This window comes from Sinocyclocheilus anshuiensis, unplaced genomic scaffold (assembly GCF_001515605.1).
Source record: "Sinocyclocheilus anshuiensis isolate Anshui unplaced genomic scaffold, SAMN03320099.WGS_v1.1 scaffold447, whole genome shotgun sequence".
Classification (NCBI taxonomy): Eukaryota; Metazoa; Chordata; class Actinopteri; order Cypriniformes; family Cyprinidae; genus Sinocyclocheilus; species Sinocyclocheilus anshuiensis.
The window spans coordinates 5,207,099-5,228,609 of NW_015552615.1; the positions used below are offsets into that span (position 1 = coordinate 5,207,099).

The 21,511-nt window shown below is 36.5% G+C and overlaps 1 protein-coding gene across 4 annotated transcripts in view; it reads left to right on the forward strand.

Annotated features, from left to right (window-relative positions):
* LOC107666145 (rap1 GTPase-activating protein 1-like) overlaps positions 1-21,511 on the forward strand; it is a 48,437-nt gene that overhangs the window by 5,109 nt on the left and 21,817 nt on the right. The window contains exons 2-3 of one of the 4 annotated variants that reach the window (XM_016457313.1): positions 3,278-3,313; positions 17,297-17,402. Coding sequence is in view for 1 of the 4 variants with exons in the window: in XM_016457316.1 (XP_016312802.1) it covers positions 3,278-3,313; positions 17,297-17,393 (133 nt within the window). In the remaining 3 variants the exon portion in view is untranslated. Of the gene's footprint in view, positions 1-3,277; positions 3,314-11,646; positions 11,691-17,296; positions 17,403-21,511 lie in introns of those variants that run through there. The other 3 variants (XM_016457316.1, XM_016457315.1, XM_016457312.1) reach the window with 3 other exon arrangements.

A 21,511-nucleotide genomic window follows, 5' to 3' on the forward strand; every position in this document is an offset into this window, starting at 1 on the left:
AATACGTGTGTGTGCTAGAAATGACTGAAAATGTACTTTGAGGCTAATGCCTGAAAGTAAAGGTGGCACTGATGCAATTTTTTTCTTGTTGTTTGGGTATATATATATATATATATATATATATATAATTGAAACTGGTCTGGTTACACATATTTAAACTATATATAATAGTTTAAATATATGTGCCATTTTAGTATCAATTCAGGAGTTTTGTACAAAGTGTATAGTACAACTGGCAGACAAACTAATTTAATAACTGGATTATTTTATTTTAAAGTTTCTTTTACTCACAAAAATAACTTCACACATATCTGTTGTCTGAATGTCTGTTACACTTGCACATTTTGTGATTTGACTCTGTTATGCCTGCTTGGTTAAAACGGTTCAGTTGAACTGCTGACAGTTTGATGATTGTAAGCTGATGTCAGAGTTCGCTCAGATGTGTTTCTCTGACAAAAAGGGCCAATGGAAACATGAGTCATGTAGTAATTTGTGACATTCATCTCGTCCCTATTTCCTGAAACGTTCTATGTAAAGTTTGAAGCACTTTTGAGTTGAAATGACAGATTATTGAAATAGATCAACCATAATGTCATTGTGTATTGTGATACATCTGTTGCTCTTTGGCTTTTTACCCACATTGTCAGGTCTAACTGGTTTGTTGCGTTTGAAACTGGTTCTGTTTGATCCAGCGTGTTTACTGACACATGCTCATACAAATGCACACTGATCCTGATCACTCATGTGGTGGTTTATAGGCCTTGTTTGTACATTCAGCGGCTGGGCTCCAATATTTACTGATGAACTTATGTGGTATTTACAGTGCATTTGTGTAGACTGAGTGGTTTATTTATGTCAAATACAGTTTGATTTTATTTTTTAATTAAAAAAATTGCATATGATAAAAAATTGCATAGGACAAATATTTCAAGCTTTTTGCACGTATGGTATAATAAAATTTTACCAAATATATATCATTTTGTAATTAGTTGTTGCATTTTCTGAAGAAAATGTCAGGGGTGTATATCTGTATAAATCCTGTTTAATGATATTTCGCCCAAAAATGAAAATTTGTTGAAAACTTACCCTCAGGCCACCCAAGATGTAAATTAGTTTTGTTTTTTTTAAATCAGAACAGATTTAGAGTAATTTTGCATTACGTCACTTGCTTTAAATGATGCTTTCATTTTCAGTTCACAGTGTATTATTTGATGGACTGGAGTGGTGTGGATTATTGTGATGTTTTATCAGCTGTTTGAACTCTCGTTCTGACGACACCCATTCACTGCAGAGGATCAATTGATGAGCAAGTAATATAATGCTACATTTCTGATGAGGAAACAAACTTATCTACATCTTGGATCTATTTCAGTAATTAAAAAAATTTAATTATTACAAAAGTGCATCCTCCTGCCTTGCACTTCGGCAGTAAGTCATATAAGCATAGAAATGTAAGCAAGAAATAGCCTTTGATTAAATAACATGCATGTAATGTAATTAAAATTAGATTTATTTTTTTTTAAAGATTTTTTTTTGGCATTTTATGCCTTTTATTTAGATAGGACAGTAGGTTGACAAGAAGCGAAGTGGGTGAGAGAGAGAGGGGGGTGGGATCAGGAAAGGTCCACGAGCCGGGACTCAAACTCGGGACGCCTGAAGTGCAAAGGTGCTACATGTCGACGCGTTGCCCACGAGGCCATTGGCATCGACTTAAAATGAGATTTGAATCAGTTGACACTGACAGCCCTGCTTCATTATTCAAAATAAATCTGAAAGACTGTAAGCTCCAGCAGCTAATAAATGATCAAAGTCACGGTTTGTCCTTTCTCTCAAGGTTATGGAAATATTTGTTACTCTATGCACTACCTGAAGTGTTAACTCATTTTGTTGACACAACAGCCACACTTTTCCCTTGCACTCAGCAGAAGGTTGGAGGACACACTAGTGCTATGATTGACAGTGGAGGTCTGACATTTACAGCAAAGGCAGTAGATGGAGATATCCAGATGCATCTGTTACTTTCGGTCTCAGTTTTTTGTTTAAGGATTTGATCAAGGTTATTGATTCTTGTTCAACACTTTCTCGCAAAAAATGTGTAACACTTGGCTCAGGTCACTCATATTGTATGATGCATGGTTTTTTTTTTTTTACCAAAAAGATGGGTTTGTTTGTAGAACCACCTTGTGGCAAGATACGAAATGACACCAATTACGTTAGCCAGGAAAATGGGGTTTCATTTTCATGCGAAACTGCCATTGTGTTTAGCATTGTCTATTTTGATATTGAGTCTTATGAAAGGTCTTATTCAGAAACACATCTGAGGACTGAGCTGTTTTTAAACCAAGCAGAGTCATAGCGTATTCTTAGAACAAAGCCGCAGCTGCTCTTCAGAAAATGGTAGAGAAGCTGCTTCTCTCATTAGTGTCTCTAAACCGCAAATGCCCTCAGTACAATTCTACAGCTTTTGTCGAGCAGAACTGTTGAGATTTCCATCAAAATCAAAAGAAACGTTATACATAAAATACAAAGTTAAAGTGTGAGGGGTTAAAGGTTTAGCATACCGCACACTGAGAGAGGTACGTTTCAAAGGATTTTAGTGATGGCAATTGCTTGTATTAATTGATGATGTGCTCCAGTGGTCCTTCATTATCCTATTGGTCCTCACCCTTCGTTAACTTGATAGATTTGCTGAGTCATTATCACATCAAGTGCATGAAGTGTTCGTTAGCAGTGAATTGATTAGCTTTTAGCATTTAGCAGGCTCTGGGTGGAGATTGATTGGCAGAATGTGTTAAAAGCGTGAAATCAATTACCGCTCTCTTTGTGTAATGGCTATATTTTTTAGGGGAAAGTCGTGGCCTAATGGTTAGAGAGTCGGACTCGTAACCCAAAGGTTGCGGGTTCGAGTCTCGTACCGGCAGGGATTGTAGGTGGGGGAGGGAATGTACAGTACTCTCTCTCACCTTCAATACCACGACTGAGGTGCCCTTGAGCAAGGCACCAAACCCCCAACTGCTCCCCGGGCGCCGCAGTAAAAATGGCTGCCCACTGCTCCGGGTGTGTGTTCACGGTGTGTGTGTGTTCACTGCTGTGTGTGTGCACTTTGGATGGGTTAAATGCAGAGCACTAATTCCAAGTACGGGTCACCATACTTGGCCATACACTTTTCACTTTCACTCACTTTTCATAAGGGCTTATGGTTGTGTCAGTATACATTCAAAAAATATTAAAAATTAAAAATTTAAATTTAAAAATACCATGTTTCTTTTCTCCACAGAGTGGACAAAACCTTCTCCAGGTCAAGACATATTTGGTAAGTCCTTCTCTTTCTTGAAAGTAGCTAGTATTAAAAGTAGGGCTGCACGATTAATCGAATGCGATTGTCATGCGCATTTTGTTAAAAAAGCCGGTTCTGTAATCAGCAGTAAATCATCATCACGTGCTTTCAGATGGAGCAGAATTTACTACTGGCCTTTGGATGGAGATTTACTGCTGATCACAGAACCGTGCTTCACTGAAAGATACGCATGACAATCGCAGCTTCTGTCAAATCGCGATCTCGATTCCATTTCGATTTATCGTGCAGCCCTAATTAAAAGTATAATTTAATGTTAGCAATCAATTTTTAAATAATTCAATCAATGTATGCATTAATTACACTAACGTTTCCTAAAAAAATTTTTTTTGAAAACTGAAAATATTATCTTGGTACAGACACAAAGGGCAAATAATAACTGTCTTTCCAAATGAAAGGTCAGAATTTAAGTAAGATTTTCCAACTTTTCCATGTAGGAAGTAGGGAATGTGTGCTTTCCAAGTTAAATGTAATGCAGCACACACAATTGATGGTCAAATAAAAGTCTTAATCAGCTATTTTTGTTGTTGTTTTTTCTCTAAGCATCCTTGTGTAAATTGATAGATGTACTTCAGAAGCAAAATTGAATATTGAAGATGCTTATTTTCAGAGAATATTTATTGAAATTTTTTTTATTGAATTGCCTTATATGTAAATGTATCTTGTTTTAAGGTTATTTGGATGTTTTGGGGTTTTTTGGAAAAGAAAGAACTCTGGAAAAAATATAGTTAAATTTTTAAAATATATAATTACATTTATATAAAAAAATATACAATATTTTTATTAATATTTTTTCCAAGTGTAGTGTATCACATATTTAATTTAAACCCTTTGCTTTTGTGTCACATAATTTTTTCCCCCAAACTTTGTACACATGATTGGACACAAGGCACAAAGTTTGTCATCACATTCCATAACTGTAAAGGTCACCTCAACTACTGTATGATATGTGTGAGCAGTTGAAAAGGTCAGGTTGGATCCAGTTACCTCACAAATACGAGCAAACTCTCTGATTTCTTTCACATCAGCCACCCCCACCCTATACTGCTGGTGGAAAGTTTTACGCCTGCTTGACTGACAGCGTTATTACTACAGAGGGAGCTGGTTATGTGTAAAGCTGGTTTATAATGGCTGTGAAGAGGATGTGTCTGGAGAGAAGAGGGAACGTGAAGGGAGAGGGCGAATGCCGGAATGTAATTATGGCGGGACCTGGGTTTCACTCCGCGCGTATCATCCCAGATGAGCGCTGTAGTGCATGCTAATGCGAATCGAGACCCAAGAGAAACAGCACACATGAAAACTAGCTATCTATATACTGTTCTTTTCCCCCTTGCTTTCTTACAGTTGTTTTCTGTTTTCCTCCTTTATATCCCCCTCGCTGTCTTTTACGCTTTTTGCTTTCACATACTCAGAGAGTAAGTGTTTCAATAGTTTGCTTTAGTTGAATAAAACATGAAGCAAACACATTAAGTACCCTCGTCCTGAGGTTTGTTGTCAGAAAAACATCCGAATTTTGTTGTACATGTATTGGAAGAAACAAAAGACATTCTTTGAATATGAAAACACTGAATATGTATCTGTTTGCACTGTAAGTTGTTGTATTCAAAGCATTAACAATCCCCTGCCCTTAAGTATTAAACTTTGGGGTGTAACTCGTCCTGCTACATAATCTACATAAATGATACCTCACATTAAAGGGATAGTTCATGCAAAAATGAAAATTCTGTCATCGTTTAAACTTTACTGACCCTCAAATTTTTCTAAACCTGTATGAATTTATTTCAGGTGTTGACAACAAAAAGACAATATTTTGAAACAGTTGACTTACATAGTATGGAAAAAAAAAAACTATGGAAGTCAATGGCTACCATCAACTATTTGGTTACCAACATTCTTCTTCTTTTTGTTCAGCTGAAGAAAGAAACTCATACAGGTTTGGAACAATTGAAGGGTGACTAAATGATGACAAAATTTTTCCTTTTTTAGGTGAACTATCGTTTAAATGGCTGTAAAATGTTGATTTTTTTTCTTTTTCCAATGGATCATGCAGTAGTTTATTTACATTTTTTTGTTGTATTTTATTTTGTAGGCTTTATTTTATTTTCTAATTTAAAATACAGTATTTACTTAACATTTACTACATTTGAGAACTAAAAAGATTTATATAGTATTTTTCATATTTATATAAAATATTAAAATAAATAATATTTAATATTACATATATATTATTAAAAACATTTATTTATTATCTCTTGATGAATCTGTTGATTATGTAAATAGTTCTGTTAATCGGTTAAGCAGGCACAGTTATTGGTCAGTTCAAAAATCTTACATGATCAAATGTCACTCGATTTATTTGCCTTTTCTTTGGAAATATAAAAATGTAACTCTATTTGCAAAAAAAAAAAAAAACGTTTTGGAAACATTCTTTTTAAAAGCAATACTTACAGTAATGAATTGGCTGTAAAAGCAGGTTAAAGCGCATTTGTAACTTTAATCATTTGCCTTTTCAAGTGCTCTTTTGTCGTGCATGTTTGGAATTTCACTGCAAAAAAGTCACTTTGCGTCCGAACACTTCCTCTCATATACGCCCACTGCTGCTATCAGAGCCTGTGCTGTTTGGAGACACAATGCTTTCATGATTAGACCTATTCAGATCAGTATTACGCATCAGCCTGGTATTCTCTTCTGTATGGCATGAATGTCTCTGCTGTTACAGTTGCTGAGAAGTGGCCCGTGTGGGCTTTCTAAGCTGGTCTTCATCTTGCAGGCTTGAGAAAATTAAGACAGCTCTCAGATTTATAAGAAACAGCCTGTAAAAGGGCGTATGGAGGTGATAGTAAAAGCTGTGCGCTGGATGGGGTGCCCCTGCATCCTTTCTCATGGGACGAGCATGTGCTTGGGATAAAAACTGCCAGGGACAACAGGGACGCTTTTAAGTGATGCCGTTGATGCACTCAGGAAGGACAATATTAATAATATGGTGCTTTGATTTGTACCATAGTGCTGAATGATTACCATGTTTATATGCCATAGTATTTATGTAGTACACCAAGGTGCCATGGATCATGTACCATACATATCCAAAAATCCTTGATATTATCGCAGTACATTATCCAAAAATAAGTTGCAGTAAGTTGACTGTTTTGTTTTGTTTTAATAATTAGCTACATATAAAAACTAAAAAATATTTATTGTCCAGCTGTAGTTCTTGGAATGAACTACCATTTCTGTTCATCGGTAAAGCATACATAGTTATTGGTCAATGCTCAGAATGATTAAATGTTGTCTGATTAATTGCCTGGCAAATATTTGTGACCCTGGATCGCAAAACCAGTCATAAGGTCCAATTTTTTGAAATTGAGATTTACACATCATCTGAAAGCTGAATAAATAAGCTTTCCATTGATGTATGGCTTGTTAGGATAGGACAATATTTAATTTTAAAATATTTTTAAAAAATCAAGATATTGAGAAAATCACCTTTAAAGTTGTCTAAATGAAGTCCATAGCAATGCATATTACTATTCAGAAATTAAGTATTGATATATTTACTGTAGAAAATTTACAAAATATCTTCATGGAACATAATCTTTACTTAATATCCTAATGATTTTTGGCATAAAGGGCAGCGTTATGCAAATCTTCCCACATAGTGAGGTAGATATGTGGGGGCGTGTTAGAACGAGCCGTTTTAGGTAGGTGTGGTTGACTCTTAAGTTTTATAAAGAATATCTCTTTGGATTTGAGACTTTAGTCTTTGCAACTTTACAGATCTTCTTTATGCACCAAGAGCTTGTAACACTCCAAAGAGAAAGGAAAAATTGAAATCGCATCATATGACCCCTTTAAGTATTAAACTTTGGATTGAGCTTGATCACTAATGATAATGCCATTTTGATCCATTTTGCAATAAATAATTGTTGAATTAGTTTTGTTATGGTAGAATATGGGACAGCAGTGCTTTGTTTTCTTGTTTGTTTTTGGACTGTAGTTCACCCAGATTCTGTGAGGACACTGGTCTAATGAGGACAGCAGTGGTCTTTGGGGGACGTTAGTAAGCAATGCCTCACAGCGGCGTCATTTAAGTCATCTAAGTTGACAGGATAAGTAAACCCCCAGAGATCTTTGCTTTCACAGAATGTGCTTCAGTCTGAAAGAGGTTATTAAAATGCTTGTATAAGGTGCCATTGTAAATTGTTCTCTGCTATGTGGTGCCGTGGAGCTCTGGAAAGCATATTTCCTCTTACCTGAAGTCTGGAAAGCGCGAGAGCAGACTGGAACTTTATTTGGGTGGAGTTTACAATGGAACAGATCGATTACATTTCAATTTGTTGCTGTACTGCAGAGTCTGAAATTGTAGGAAGACATGGGAATTGGTTAGACAGATGAGAAAATGCGGTTAATCTATGATAATTTTGGATGGGTTAATGGGTTATGTTAGAAATGCATAATATTTTTGCTGCCTCTCTACTCTGAATCCTGCATTATAGACATTCTCAATATGTGATTATGAGATATGAAGTCAAAGCATTTAGTATCTGTAAATGACATGAAGAGCTAGAGGTTTGGGTCTGTGTGATTGTGATATATACCCTGAAGAGGGCAAACAAATCACCACAAAGCTCAGCTCAACATGACAACAGGTGCTTGAGCAGCAGTGATTGGATGTTGCCTTAAGGATGTTGGCCTTCATTTCACCCTGGAAACTCTATTAAATATGTTGCCCCCCCCCACCTACTGTTTTTTCACCCTGTTGTTTTTCCCCTATCCGTCTGTGTTTGTTCAACTTTCCTTTTAATTCTTTGTCGTTTTGTTGATTTTGGTGACTTTATTATTGGTGTTCTGTTAAATAAATAAATAAACATACAAACAAATAAAAGGACTGAATCTGTTATCAAATTATTAACACAATATAATATAAAATAATAGAATAGAATATTATATAATAAAATGTAAATAAATACATTTCCTTTCGAATTGATAAATATATTCCTATGCATACTACAAATATAAATATATAACTTTTGACTCAATATATTTAATATATATATATATATATATATATAATTTATTTTTAGTTTTTATTAAAATATATTAATTTGATATTTAATTGTTATTTTTTTATATAATTTTTTCAAAATGAAAATGTCTCTATATCTATCTGTTTATGTATCTTTTTGTACACCCCTATTAAAATGCAATTTTCATTCAGACTGTGTTTTTAGTGTAAAACTAGTCAGGTGAGAAAACAGTCTGTGAGGGTCTCCACCCACCGGTGTTACCTGATAGCCCAGTCTGGGTTAAACTGAAAGGGATTTTCAGCTGAAAATATTTTTATTGACTGTTTTAGTGTATTATTACCTTTTAGTATTTCTTGTTTGATAAATTCTTCTTATGATTATTATTTCTGGATGTAGCAAAAGATATGGATTAACAGCATTTGCTGGTTGGATTTATTTTTTATTTTTTTGTCAGAGAGTGATTGAGAGGTGGGAGGTATGAATGGGAGTTTGAAAATATTTCGGAAATAATTCCCATGACACCAGAGTCAGCCGAGAGCCTGGATGGTGTCGTGTGTCTAAGATCAGACAGTGTGTTTTGAAGCACTGTTGTCAGTGAATATTCATTCCATCCATGCATACAGGGAAAATACAGTCAAGATATCTGAAAGCAGACAAATATAACACTCTTTACGGAATATGTTTTCTATTTATTTGCTTATTAATTTGCATAAATTAATTATTCAAACACATTTTGTATGTTATTAATGTGTGTGTATTGTGCAAAACTTGCCTCAACAGTTGCAAAGAAGTTCTGATTCATTTTTAGCATATTAGGGTGTTCTGGGTGGTTGCTAGGGAGTTGCTAGGTGGTTGTTCACTGACCCATGTCAAAATAGCCCACCAAAATATATCTAGATACTTGTTTGTTCAGATCCATTTTTGATTAATCCAATATGACTGGATGTTTCCCTTGACAGGACAAAAGGAGAACAACACCCAGCTCTTTCATTTCATGGTCAGTTATTCCAGCCCTTGTGGCTGGTTTTGTTTGTTAACCTGAAATCCGTCCTGGACCCTCCTGCTGTGGGCCGAGTAAAGAGCATTTATGGAGAGAATACTTGAAAACAGGTTTGACTTCTTCACTTCCCCAAGAGCAGGGAGTGAAACTTCAACTGTCTAATAAACACAAAGAACTCAACATTCAGGTGGACGTCTCAAACCTGAGTCTCTGTCTACTTGGGTGCGGACAGAAAACTTTAGAGAGAAGAGGCCTGGTCCAGTTGCGTGGAGCTGCTGAGAAGCATGTTGGGGAACTCAGTAAATGGGAATGGCAGAAGGTTGAGCCTTTCTGAGGCTGTTCTACGTAAAGTCAACCATCTTTGGTAAGATACAAAGTTGTCTGCAAGAACTTTAAATGTTGTGGGGTGATTATAGTCCCAAAGGAAAGTTTTACTGCTGAAGAGATTTTTTTATAGCTTGGAGTTCTCAATTATGTTTCATTTAACTTTCTAATCTGGGCACAGTGTTCTAATTTACTTCTTCTGTAACACATTAGAATTGTTACAGAGTTTTCAAAGCTTCAGCTTCAGAAGTAAATTCAGAGTGGTTGGAGGAAGTAAAATGAACTTGATACTGTAAGTTTGTAACATTGATAGATGTAGACTACTTGACTTCCCAGCATGCGTCACACCATGAATAAATGATGCAGATACAATTGGTTTTATTGCTTGCTGCTTTTATTTATGCTGTCCCTTTGAGTCATTGTAACAAGACAAGAGAAGAGTGTGCGTGCGGTGTAGATGATTTTCATTGTTACATACTGTACAGTACATTGCTAAGGCAAAAAACTAATTTTATTTTATTTTATTTTCCTAAAGCAAGCAAGATCATACACTCTAAAAAATGCTGGGTTAAATACAACCCAGTGCAGCATTTTTTAGAGTGTACCGTCACATCTTCTTCCCATACATTTTGTTGTGTATTTTCTAATTCTAGAAGTTGTGTGGGATTGAGGGAAACCATATTGGTGGTGAAAATAAAAAGTGTTGTTTCATTTTGTGAGATTTTACCACCCAGTTACTGCTGCTGCATAAAGTGAAGACTGATGGGAACTCTGTAGTGACTGTCTCTGTGAGGGATGTTCCCATCTGAGATAGTCGTTTGGTTCAGTATGCCTGCCACTGTGGGAATGGTTCGGGATTGGCAGCAAGTCCGTTTGAGGTAGTTTAGAGGGTTGAGTGGGCTAATTGTAGACTTGACAGATAACATCCCTTTAAAACTACATAAGAGGCTCGAATTACACACACACACACACACACACACACACACACACACACACACACACACACGGAATGTTATGAGTTCAAAACAAGTTAAGCTCTATTGACAGTATTTGTGACATGCTGTCAGTTACCACAGAAAGTAATTGGACTTGTCAGAAGTTGCATTTGTAGTACAGCATTTACATTGGAAATCAATAGGACAAGGCATTTTAAAAGCAAAAAAGTGAAGATAGTATTTTTAATTTGTTTAAATGAATTCGCCCTCATAAAAATTTGTTATTTTAGCTGTTAGGTTGTCTAAATCGTTCTTTTAGGTAGATAAACCTCATATCATTCGAGACCCATAACTTTATTTCTGACCAGATCATGAACGTTTATGAGAACGGAATCAACAAATTAAAAGATCTTATTCAAAAGAAGGATTTGGTCAGGAATCTTCCAAGACTTTGAATTGAATGTAATTTTATGGCACTAATGATACTATGGCACTAAAGCCTGAGTCTCCAGTCAAGGTAATTGCATGGAAAACGTTCTATTCTATTCTATTCTATTCTATTCTATTCTATTCTATTGTGTTCTATTCTATTCTATTGTGTTCCACAGACAAAAGTTATGTATGTTTGTATCGACTTGAAGAGTGAGTAACTGAATTGCCAGATTTGGGTGGACTATTCCTTTAGCCAAAAGCAGCACTTTCATCAGTAGGATGATTTGGTGCCTGTGAGGATATAGAAATATTGACATGAGAAAGAACAATTGGCAAAATGTCAAAACAGGTCCGATAAAGGGATGCAGAAACCTCAAACTGGATCAGAAGTAATAGATTCTGGGCTGATAACCCAAAAAAAGGCAAGAGAGGAGTGAGTCATAAAATGGTGTGAGAAGCCAGGGGGAGGGAAAGAAACAGAAAGAGTTGGGAGGATGAGAGAGAGAGAGAGAGGGAGGGAGCGATAGGAAAACCAAAGCTCTGTCTATCACCTGCCCATTTGGTTTAGAGCTGCAGAACAGATTGCTCAGCGCTGATTTGTCGTCTGTGCATGTGTACAAGTAAGTAATGTGTCTCTCTCTCTTTCTCTCGGTCACTCCATCATAAGATCGTCTGTCTTCTGCTGGTGTGGAGCTCAGGTGGTCGTAGTGGGAGGCAGTCAGCTGAAGAAGTGTCAGACAGTATTAGTGGAGCAGGTTGTGATGAAGACGAGTGAGCCGTGTGTGGGCTTGTTTTGGGGGCATGGTGTTGTTTTTGGTAGCGGTGCACCGATAACATTTTTTGGTGACTGTGTAATGATTTCTTACAAATGGTGGTTAGAGATATTTGTTATTTAGATTTGAGTGTGTTTAGTATATTAACTCCACTATTAATAGCAGCAAATGCAGGATGCTATAGCTGCACTAAGAACGTCATCTGCATCTCTAGTTTTTGCATGTTAGTGATTTAGTAAATCATATTGATTTGACTTGTGGTTTCCTCATAGTTCACACTTACCCTAGGTCATAGGATTGAGTTTTACTTGTGTTTTGTGCATATTGCAGAGAAATGAAGATACAGCATTTGTCAGGTAATCTATTTATCTATACAGTGTTTATGCATGATTTTATCTTAATGCACACTCTGTTCTGTAGTTCTGTGCTAGTGTCAGATAGCTTATTGCTAATTCATGTAAACACAGTCAAATTCATTTGTATTAGCAGGTGCACCTGACAGACCCAGGGAGCAGCGCTGTTTTGCATTTTCTGTATGAATCCTGTAACTCTTTCTGCCTCCAGGTTTTCCTGAGAATTTCCTAACCCTTGCCCAGTGTAGGTCTTAAAGGGGTCTTATTTTACTTTTTAAAATAATTTAATTTCTATATTAGTGTTTTTTTGTTGCTCAATTGATGGAGCATAGCACTAACAACATGCTAAGTAAATTTTACTTTTACACAAATAAGTTTAAACTGACGCTACCCATTAAAATTCTGGGGTCGATATGATTTTTTTTGTGTTTTTGAAAGAAGTCCCCTCACCAAGGCTGATTTATTAGGCGCTACACACAGATAAGAACAGCACAGTGTAGGTGAACATTTGTGACCCTCGACCACAAAACCAGTCTTAAGTCGCTGGGGTATATTTGTAGCAATAGCCAAAAATACATTGTATGGGTCAAAATTATTGATTTTTCTTTTATGCCAAAAATCATTAGGATATTAAGTAAAGATCATGTTCCATGAAGATATTTTGTAAATTTCCTTCTGTAAATATATGAAAACTTAATTTTTGATTAGTAATATGCATTACTAAGAACTTAATTTGGACAACTTTAAAGCCAATTTTCTCAATATTTATTTATTTTTTGCACCCTCAGATTCCAGATTTTCAAATAATTGTATCTCGGCCAAATATTGTCCTATCCTAACAAACCATACATCAATGGCAAGCTTATTTATTCAGCTTTCAGCTGATGTATAAATCTCAATTTCGAAAAATTGACCCTTATGAGGTTTTGTGGTCCAGGGTCACATTTGTGGAATCAAGATGGATCAGAAAATGAAAGAATAATTAAAGATTATTAAAAATTAAATTGTAGAGTAAATAGTTTTAGAGCTGTCTGGTGTAATGTTTTTCTTCAAATGCAAATACGCACACTCACCGTCTCTATGGAAATGTCGCTTGCATTGTGTGTTTTGTATCAGCCTCTTGTGCCACATCTCAGTCAAGCTTGGCTTATGTGCTGTGACAAATCAACAGCTTGTACCACTGTCAAAACTCCTCGATGACTTCAGGGGCTTTTCAGCACATAACCTGCCATCAGGCTAATGAAGTGAGTCAGCTCTGGCGATCCTCAAGAGGTAAAGATCTAACAAAACACTGCTGTGCCTTCGGTGACAGGACATGATGTTGCTGGCATCTGACATCCTTTTCAAGATGTGTCTCAGCCACTTACAACCGAAATGTCTTTTTGTCCTGCTGTCTAAGGTGACCTCAGTTTCATTTGGTTTTTAACAGTATGCAAATTGTCACTTTTCTGTGCAGCATGAGCAGATGCTTCACTGTTCTCCTTAGTTGGATGTCATGTGGTCCTCACATAGTCTTGTGATCTTCTGTGACCTCTGCACATAAGAGGTTCAGACCTTCAAGTAATAGTGTCACACACTGTAGCCAAAACAATGAATATCATCACAAATTCTGGTACACACTGCAGCATGTTTTGGTCAAAAACACCTTTTTGGGTTGATAAATCTGAAATTTTTTGCATTTTATCAATAATGTTCAACTGAATCCCTCAACACTAGGGCTGTGCGATATGGACAAAAAAAACCTATCGCGATTTCTTTGATCAATTTTGCGATTTCGATTTTAATCACGATTTTGACACACACAGACATGCTTTACAGTCATAAATGCATTCAGTGTGAATTTGAAACATATTTCCAAAAGAAAACCAATTAGAGCTTTATCAAAAAACTGTAACATGTCTCTAGAACAGACATAAGGCAAAATAATCACGAAGTAAATGTGTAACAAAATGTCTCTAAAATAGACATATGGCAGAAAAAAAAAAAAAATCCCGTGGCCATGCATTGGTCATAGAGCTCTTTGTGGCGTTGCCTCAGATGTTGAACTAGATTTGTTGCGCCAAGTTCACACGTACTCCGTCTGCAGTGCGTATACAGTATGTGTATGCGGTGCAGAAGCAGCACGGACTCATTTTGCTTTCGCACAGGACGCGTTTGCAGTCCACTCCTGATCCGCGGCTGTTTACCACAAACACAACATTTATCCATTATTTTGTCCAAATCCAAGTCCAAAATGCTTTTTCAGCATTGTGATTCTCTTTTATCACAGTACAGTAATACAATCTTTCATAGACGTATTCACGTTTAAACTCAATAAATATATCTTTGTTTAACTACCACCATGAGTGCCATCTATTATTGCCTTGTTTATCTAAAAGTGCACTTTTCCTTGTTTTAAATCTAGCCAAAAAGCCATGTGTTGACTGTGAAACAGTAGACTTTAATTATATGCATTTATGGTGTAATTACAAAATTTCCGTTCCAATCCATGTTATTTTTTACCGCGAATAATGCGCTGTCACTTTCAGCGCGTGCAGCACAGCAGAAATAGACTCCGTGCGGAAACGATCGCAGCATGACTGCTGCAGACGCACCTCTCCTGGAGCACACTGGCGGAGCGCAATCGTGTGCAGTGTGAACGCTCTGATCCGTTAACATGGGTGCGGAAAAAATATGCACCACAGACAGAGTGTGTGAACCTGGCGTTACGTTTGTATGCCTGCCCGGTCTGTTCTGTTCTCGTGCTCCATTTAGGCACGCTGCATTCTGATTGGTTCGGATAGCATACTGTGGGAGGTCGGGGGCGCGAAAAATCGTGCTATAAAGCGATTTAGAAATCGCGCACGCTCAAATCGCGATTTTATGACGATTTCGATTAATCGCACAGCCCTACTCAACACTCTCAAATATCAAGACTCTTTTTTGGCATCTATAGGCACTTTCGTACCACGTAGTCCTAGGAACTAGCCAGCAGGGTGGTTCCTAGAGAACCAATTTCCCCCTCAGGCCGTTTTCCTGGTTGCATTTGCACGTCTTTATTCACGGCATTTACAAACGTCAACAACTGGTGAATGGAGGACGCCATGATCGGAGCTGTATTTGTTGTGTGTTGTGGGTTTCGTGATAACAGAGATGGAATGTAAACGCACAATTTATGTGATCGAAAGAGCACGAAAATCTTACTAAAGGCCCGTTCACACCAAGGACGATAACTATAAAGATAACGATAAAGATATAGTTCTAAAAATTGTTCTCAATATTAAAGAATAGCAGAGTCCACACCACAACTATAACGATAAAGACGAAGAGAAACGATATCGCTGGAATCACTTTCAAAACGATTTTTCTCCAGCTGATGAACGATAAAAAAATTTACAGCCAATCAGAATCCATCCTGCTGTAACAAGCTCAAGAATTTAAAGCGGCAAATGTGCGTGCGCTTAGACTAAACAGACGATATCGTTCACTGGTGTGGACGCTAATATCGTTATCTTTATAGTTATCGTTCTTGGTGTACGATAACTTGCAGTGTTACATATCGAAGTTGAGAAAAGAACACAACGCTGCAGACAACAGGTAGTTAAATGCCGTTATCGCTGTTTTTCATGTTTGTGGAGTAAATTATGATTTTTTTGTATTTCTTTTTAAAAATGCCGGGTAGGTGGTGTTTCGTATGCGTTTGGTCAATCAGTATACACCTACATCACTGGTAGTTCTTATAGAACTGTTTTAGACCCTATTCTGAAGTAGGAGCTAATTTAGTTCCCTCAAACGGAGTTCCTAGTTCCTGCTGTGCGAACACGCCAAAAAGCGGGTACTTCAGCCAATAGTTCTAGGAACTATGAAAAGGTTCCTCTGGTGTGAAAGCCCCTTATGGTTCCATGAAGAACCTTTAACACTCATGGAACTTTTCCATTCCACAAAACGTTCTTTATAGTGGAAAAAGGTTTCTATAGAAAAAATGGTTCTTTTAAGAACTGTTCACTGAATGGTTCTTCTGTGGCATTTATTTTAAGAGTGTACTGAATGCCTCAAACTACATTATATGATGTATCTGTAACTATAAACCCTGTCTTTCATAGATTCACTGCCAAGATCAATCATGCCAAAATGCCAAGAATCCAGTCACTAGTTCCTACTCAAAAGTGATCATTGTGGTAGAAGGGGAATTTGCAAACACAACTGACTTTTTTGAAAAAACCTGCCCACTTTAACTCCTGGATATTGTGTAAGTCAGCCAATAACATTGGAGCTTGCCGTTTTGAGACTATCTTGCCACTTTTGTGTGCAATATCCGACAGAAAGGGCCTGAATGATATGCAGGCTTGCCATCTGAAGGTGCTTTCATACAGACAGTGAAAAAATCTCTGAAAGTCGCCCTCCAGAAGTCATCTCTCATTGAAAATGCTTTTCAATGCTTTCAAGCGGTTTATTTCAGGTATGTTAGACCAAACATCAAATTCCAAAGTCACTATATTATATTTATGGTCCTGTTTTGCTATTAACTGTAGGGCCACCTCATGCAAAATTCAGTGTAATAATAAAATAATAATCTGGTTTCAGTCAGGATGAATAGATCATTATCAGCTCATAAAACAAAGCACTAAAAACCGTTACATGCCTTCAGACAGACATTCATATGTGTCCAGACTGGCATGGAGGAACAGATTGTGTGCCAAGTAGCAGGGGAGTTTTAATTGATTTAGGATCGGCTGGTAAAAGTGAGGTGAGCTGAGTGCAGTCGATGTGATGAGAAATAATGTGTTTGAACTGAGGCACTGGCTTGAGTCAAATTACCGGCCAGTGGAGGGAGGGAACAAAAACTAATGGCTTGATTCTACTCCATGCAGTGTGTGTTACTGAGCCGTACTCTTTCACAGTCTGCATTCACACACACATACACACCTGTGGCTTTTTCAGCATATTGTATTGCATACTAACTAATCAATTCCTTCTCAGCTGGAGCAGTCAGTGATGCTGAGCATTTCTAATTTGATCTTCTGAAGAACTCTTGTAACAAATGCGCCAATGTGAATGATCTGATTGCCTTGAGTTGTTAATGCTCCTGCTTTAGTTCTGAGGATTTTTGTTTGTCCACAGGAAACAAGATGGCAGAATCCCGCGAATATCTGACCCGTTAGAACGTCCTGGTCTGGTCAAGTCCTTTCCGCCATCACCTGCTCCGACTCTTCTAAAGGTTTGGCAGGTTTGAACATTTCACTCCTCTTTGCTCTAATCATGTTATATTCCAGCAGAGCCTTGGGTTCAGTCGGAGAAGTGGAAGGAATATCAAATGACTGCCTTCTCTCATTTATTTCTTCCTGCTGTTCACCTGTCTTTTCCTTTTTCTTGTGACAATCATCTATTACAAATAGATGAGCTGCTTCTTTTTGTGTGTGCATACTACATGTAACCTACTTTTCTTTTGATCATTTTGTTGATTTCTGTGGATGACTTGATTTTTGGAGTGTCACAAAAAATAAAAGGATGAAATCAGTCATCTAATTATTAATTTAAAATGAAAAATGTACAATACTGTTTGTATTTAAAAAAAAAAGAAATTAATACTTTTATTCAGCAAGGATGCAATTAACTATTTAAAAGTGACAGTAAAGACAATTATAATGTTAAAAGATTTCTTTTTCAAATAAATGCTGTTCCTTTGAACTTTCTGTTCATCAAACAATCCTGAAAAAATGTATCATGGTTCCCACAAAATTAAGCAGCACAAAGGTTTTCACATCAGCATATTAGAATGATTTCTGAAGGATCAACACTGAAGACTGGAGTGATGATGCTGAAAATTCAGCTTTGCCATCACAGGAATTTGGATTTTAAAATATATTTCAAAAGAAAATAGTTATTTTAAAGTGCAATAATATTTCACAATATTGGTATTTTTACTGTTTTTTTTTTTTAAATCAAACACATAGCATAAGACTTCTTTCAAAAACATAAAAAATCTTACCGACCCAAAACTTTTGAACATACTACAAACACAAATGTATAACTTTTGACTGAATTTTTTTTTTTTTTTAATCCTTTATTTAAATTTTTTTTGGTAGCCATAATATGCCAAAGGGATGTGTTTAAAATAAATTGAAAGTTGGTTGGTTAAACACAATGAATTCTCTGTGGCAAATAGATGGAAACATTATTATTATATAAATGTATTATTTTATGAATTCATAATTGATTCCTTCATTTTATTTTAGGCAGTCCTCGCAGTCCTCCACAGAAAGGATTCTTTTGTAATTCATGCTTAATCGGTTGAAGTGTGTCACCAGATAATTCTGCGCTCCAAGATTCCCCCTCAAGGACCAACATCCAAGTTTAACTTTAGAAATTATCATTTGTTGAGGAACGGAATGCTAATTTGATCCAAAAAGAAATCAAAGCTCCTCCAGGCATCAAGATCTCCCGAAGAACTGCCAATTAAAGCACTTCAGTAGCTTTGGCACCTTTTAGTGTGAGCTGACCCTGGTGGTGGTCCATTAGGGATCATTCAGGGAGGCTTTAAATGTATTTTTAAGGAGGTTCAGCCTCTCTCGTCTCCACTGACGGACCCCCACTGAGCAGAACCTCAAAAAGTACTGCTCCGTTTGTCATTTAATATTAAATGTTAAATAAGTCTTTAACCAGTTTTATTATCTGAAGATGAACCATTGCTAGCTCTTCTCCAGGGATACCTATTCCCCTCATTTAACACCCAAGTGCTTTTTAATTGAACCCATCAGTGTCTCTGAGCAGCTCTGAGAGCCATTAGCACAAGGGCTTCTGGGAGCCAGGAGGACTTAAGTGTCCGTGTTTAGGGATGTCCTAGAATCATTAGTGTCTCGATGGCATTGTGAGAGGTTGAATAAGATTAGCTCAGTCTAGATTGTGTAGTTAAGCATTTATGTATTTCACTAAGAGTCTCATAATGCAAGATGCTTATACAATCAGCTCAGCATCTTTGCAGAGCCACACTGGGATTATAATGGCTGTGAATTTAGTTTTAGCATGATCCAAGTGAAATTGGATTGTAAACAAGTTACCTTAGCGTGCATTTTTTAATTTAATGTTTATTGCCTGTGGATTATGGACTTTGCATTAGGGTTTTGTTGTATTCCCTAACTACTAATAGTAAGCAAGGTTGTATAATGCAGAATAAGGTTTTATTGTACACGGAGTTGACTAATTTGATTCAGAATTCAAAATCCTAGGTATCTTATCAAATAAATATTGCAAATGGGTTCTTTTCAATATCTCAGTTGTTCCACTTGAGAGCAAATTGAGACTTTTAAATGGCAAATGTTTCATTATATTTGTTTTTGGGCCCCTGAAAGCATTAAATGGACTAATTTATTCCTGTCTGCTGGCCTTCATGTCACAGCTCAAGATTGACTGGAATGGCATGGAATGGCATGGAAATGCGTGCATCATTTTAATGCAGTGCAAGAGTAATTCATAACATGGCATTTACACCTCATTTACAATATTTGATGAGAAAACAACAACTTAAACAACTAGAGATTTTATCTGACATAACATAAGTTAAAGTACTAGAATTGCTAACACTAAAACTGAAATAAAAATAAATTAAAGCTAAATAGAAGCTAATAAAAATTACAAAAGCACATAACAAAATGACTAAAACTTAAACTAGAATTAAAATAAAAACTGAAAATATAAACAAATAAAAGCTAATTCAAAATATTTATGAATAAATATTAATAAAATATTTATTCTCTGTGCCAGATAAGCAACTGCCATCGAGATCCAGGTATTATAGACCATGTTGGTTGCTGACATCACATTTCCTCACGTTTGACATTTTCTCCTTAAAAAATGCTGGTATTGAATAGTAAACACCTCTAGAGTTTAAGAAGAGATCTCAAAATATTGCACATTGTGCAAGAGATTTTAGAGATTTCAAAATGAAATCAAAACATTTCTCATCAGTCATGCTTTTTCCAAATTAATTATACAACTCTATACTGTAAATCAGCAATTGTGTCATTTCTATCTGTTTTTATTTGTCCTACGTAATTTTATGAGGAACATCTCAGACAAAGTTGACACTGAAATGAAAATAGATCTGAAAAAGTCTCAGCGACCTCTGAGAATTTTTCTTTTCCTCTGGGAGCAGGCATTACATAGAAACCTGCCTCAGAGGAATACAATTCTGGGTTTTCCATACCAATGCCTTCCAGAGTCTGTAAACACCTTGATCCTGGGAACAGGAGGGAGGATGATCCCAGATTCAGTGGTTTTGGATGCTACATTAAATACCCCTGAATCCCAGAGCAATAACAGCGTTACAACAGGATGGTTTTACCACAACACCACCAAGCAACTTTTGTATGAAGATATTAGAAAACATAGAAGTTCATTTTGAATGAGGCTTACATCCAACACTAACCCAACTAACTGCTTTGGTTGCACATTATTCACTTTTATAGCCATTTTCGAAGCTGTTTTCTGTCATATTGCCTTAATAAACAGCCTGCCTGCCTACAACACTCATGCTGTTGTAGTATTTCTGTAATATGGTGTTGGCAAATACATTATAATTGTGCAACGTGGCCGTAATGTGACAACAGGAAGTCATATTATCTTTCAGCAACTGTGACATTATGTCATCTTACCATTTTACATTTTTAGCCTGCTTTTAGAAGTATTTCTGACAGATACACTATAACATAATGGGAACTATTTGCAGCTATATATTACATTAGATATTTAGAGAATGAAGAAAGAGAAGCTTGTATATCAAAGCATAAACGCACAAAATCTCACCTGTTATTCTACAGTATTGCTAGAACACTATTGAAGTAACATCTTAAGGTCACTCGAAGGTCTTTGATTTAGATAAAAGAAAAAGTCATGAGATTTCACAGACTCGCTTGAGAAAGCATGCAAACCTTCATAAGCCAGCCATTAGGCATTTTCAAGTATTGAAAAGAGCCATTTTGACATTTTGATAATTGGTGATTTATGCAACAGTCTTTTGGACAATTTAATTGTGCAATTTAGTTATCAAAGATACAAGAAACACTTTTTTGCATGTCCTTTGGCTGGTGAATCTGAGGAGGCATGTGTGGTTTGAATGGGCATGACGCTTCTGGGCTCACACACACACACACACACACACACACACACACACACACACACACACACAAACACACACATGTCACTTACCAGGCTGTTTCGTATGACATGCTTGACTAGAATAGGGGAAGTTGTAGCAGATTGAGGAAGCTATCTGCCTTTTTCTTGCATTCCCCGCTGCTTTTCTCATGAGTAGAACATATGAAGATTGAGAGAAAGAGT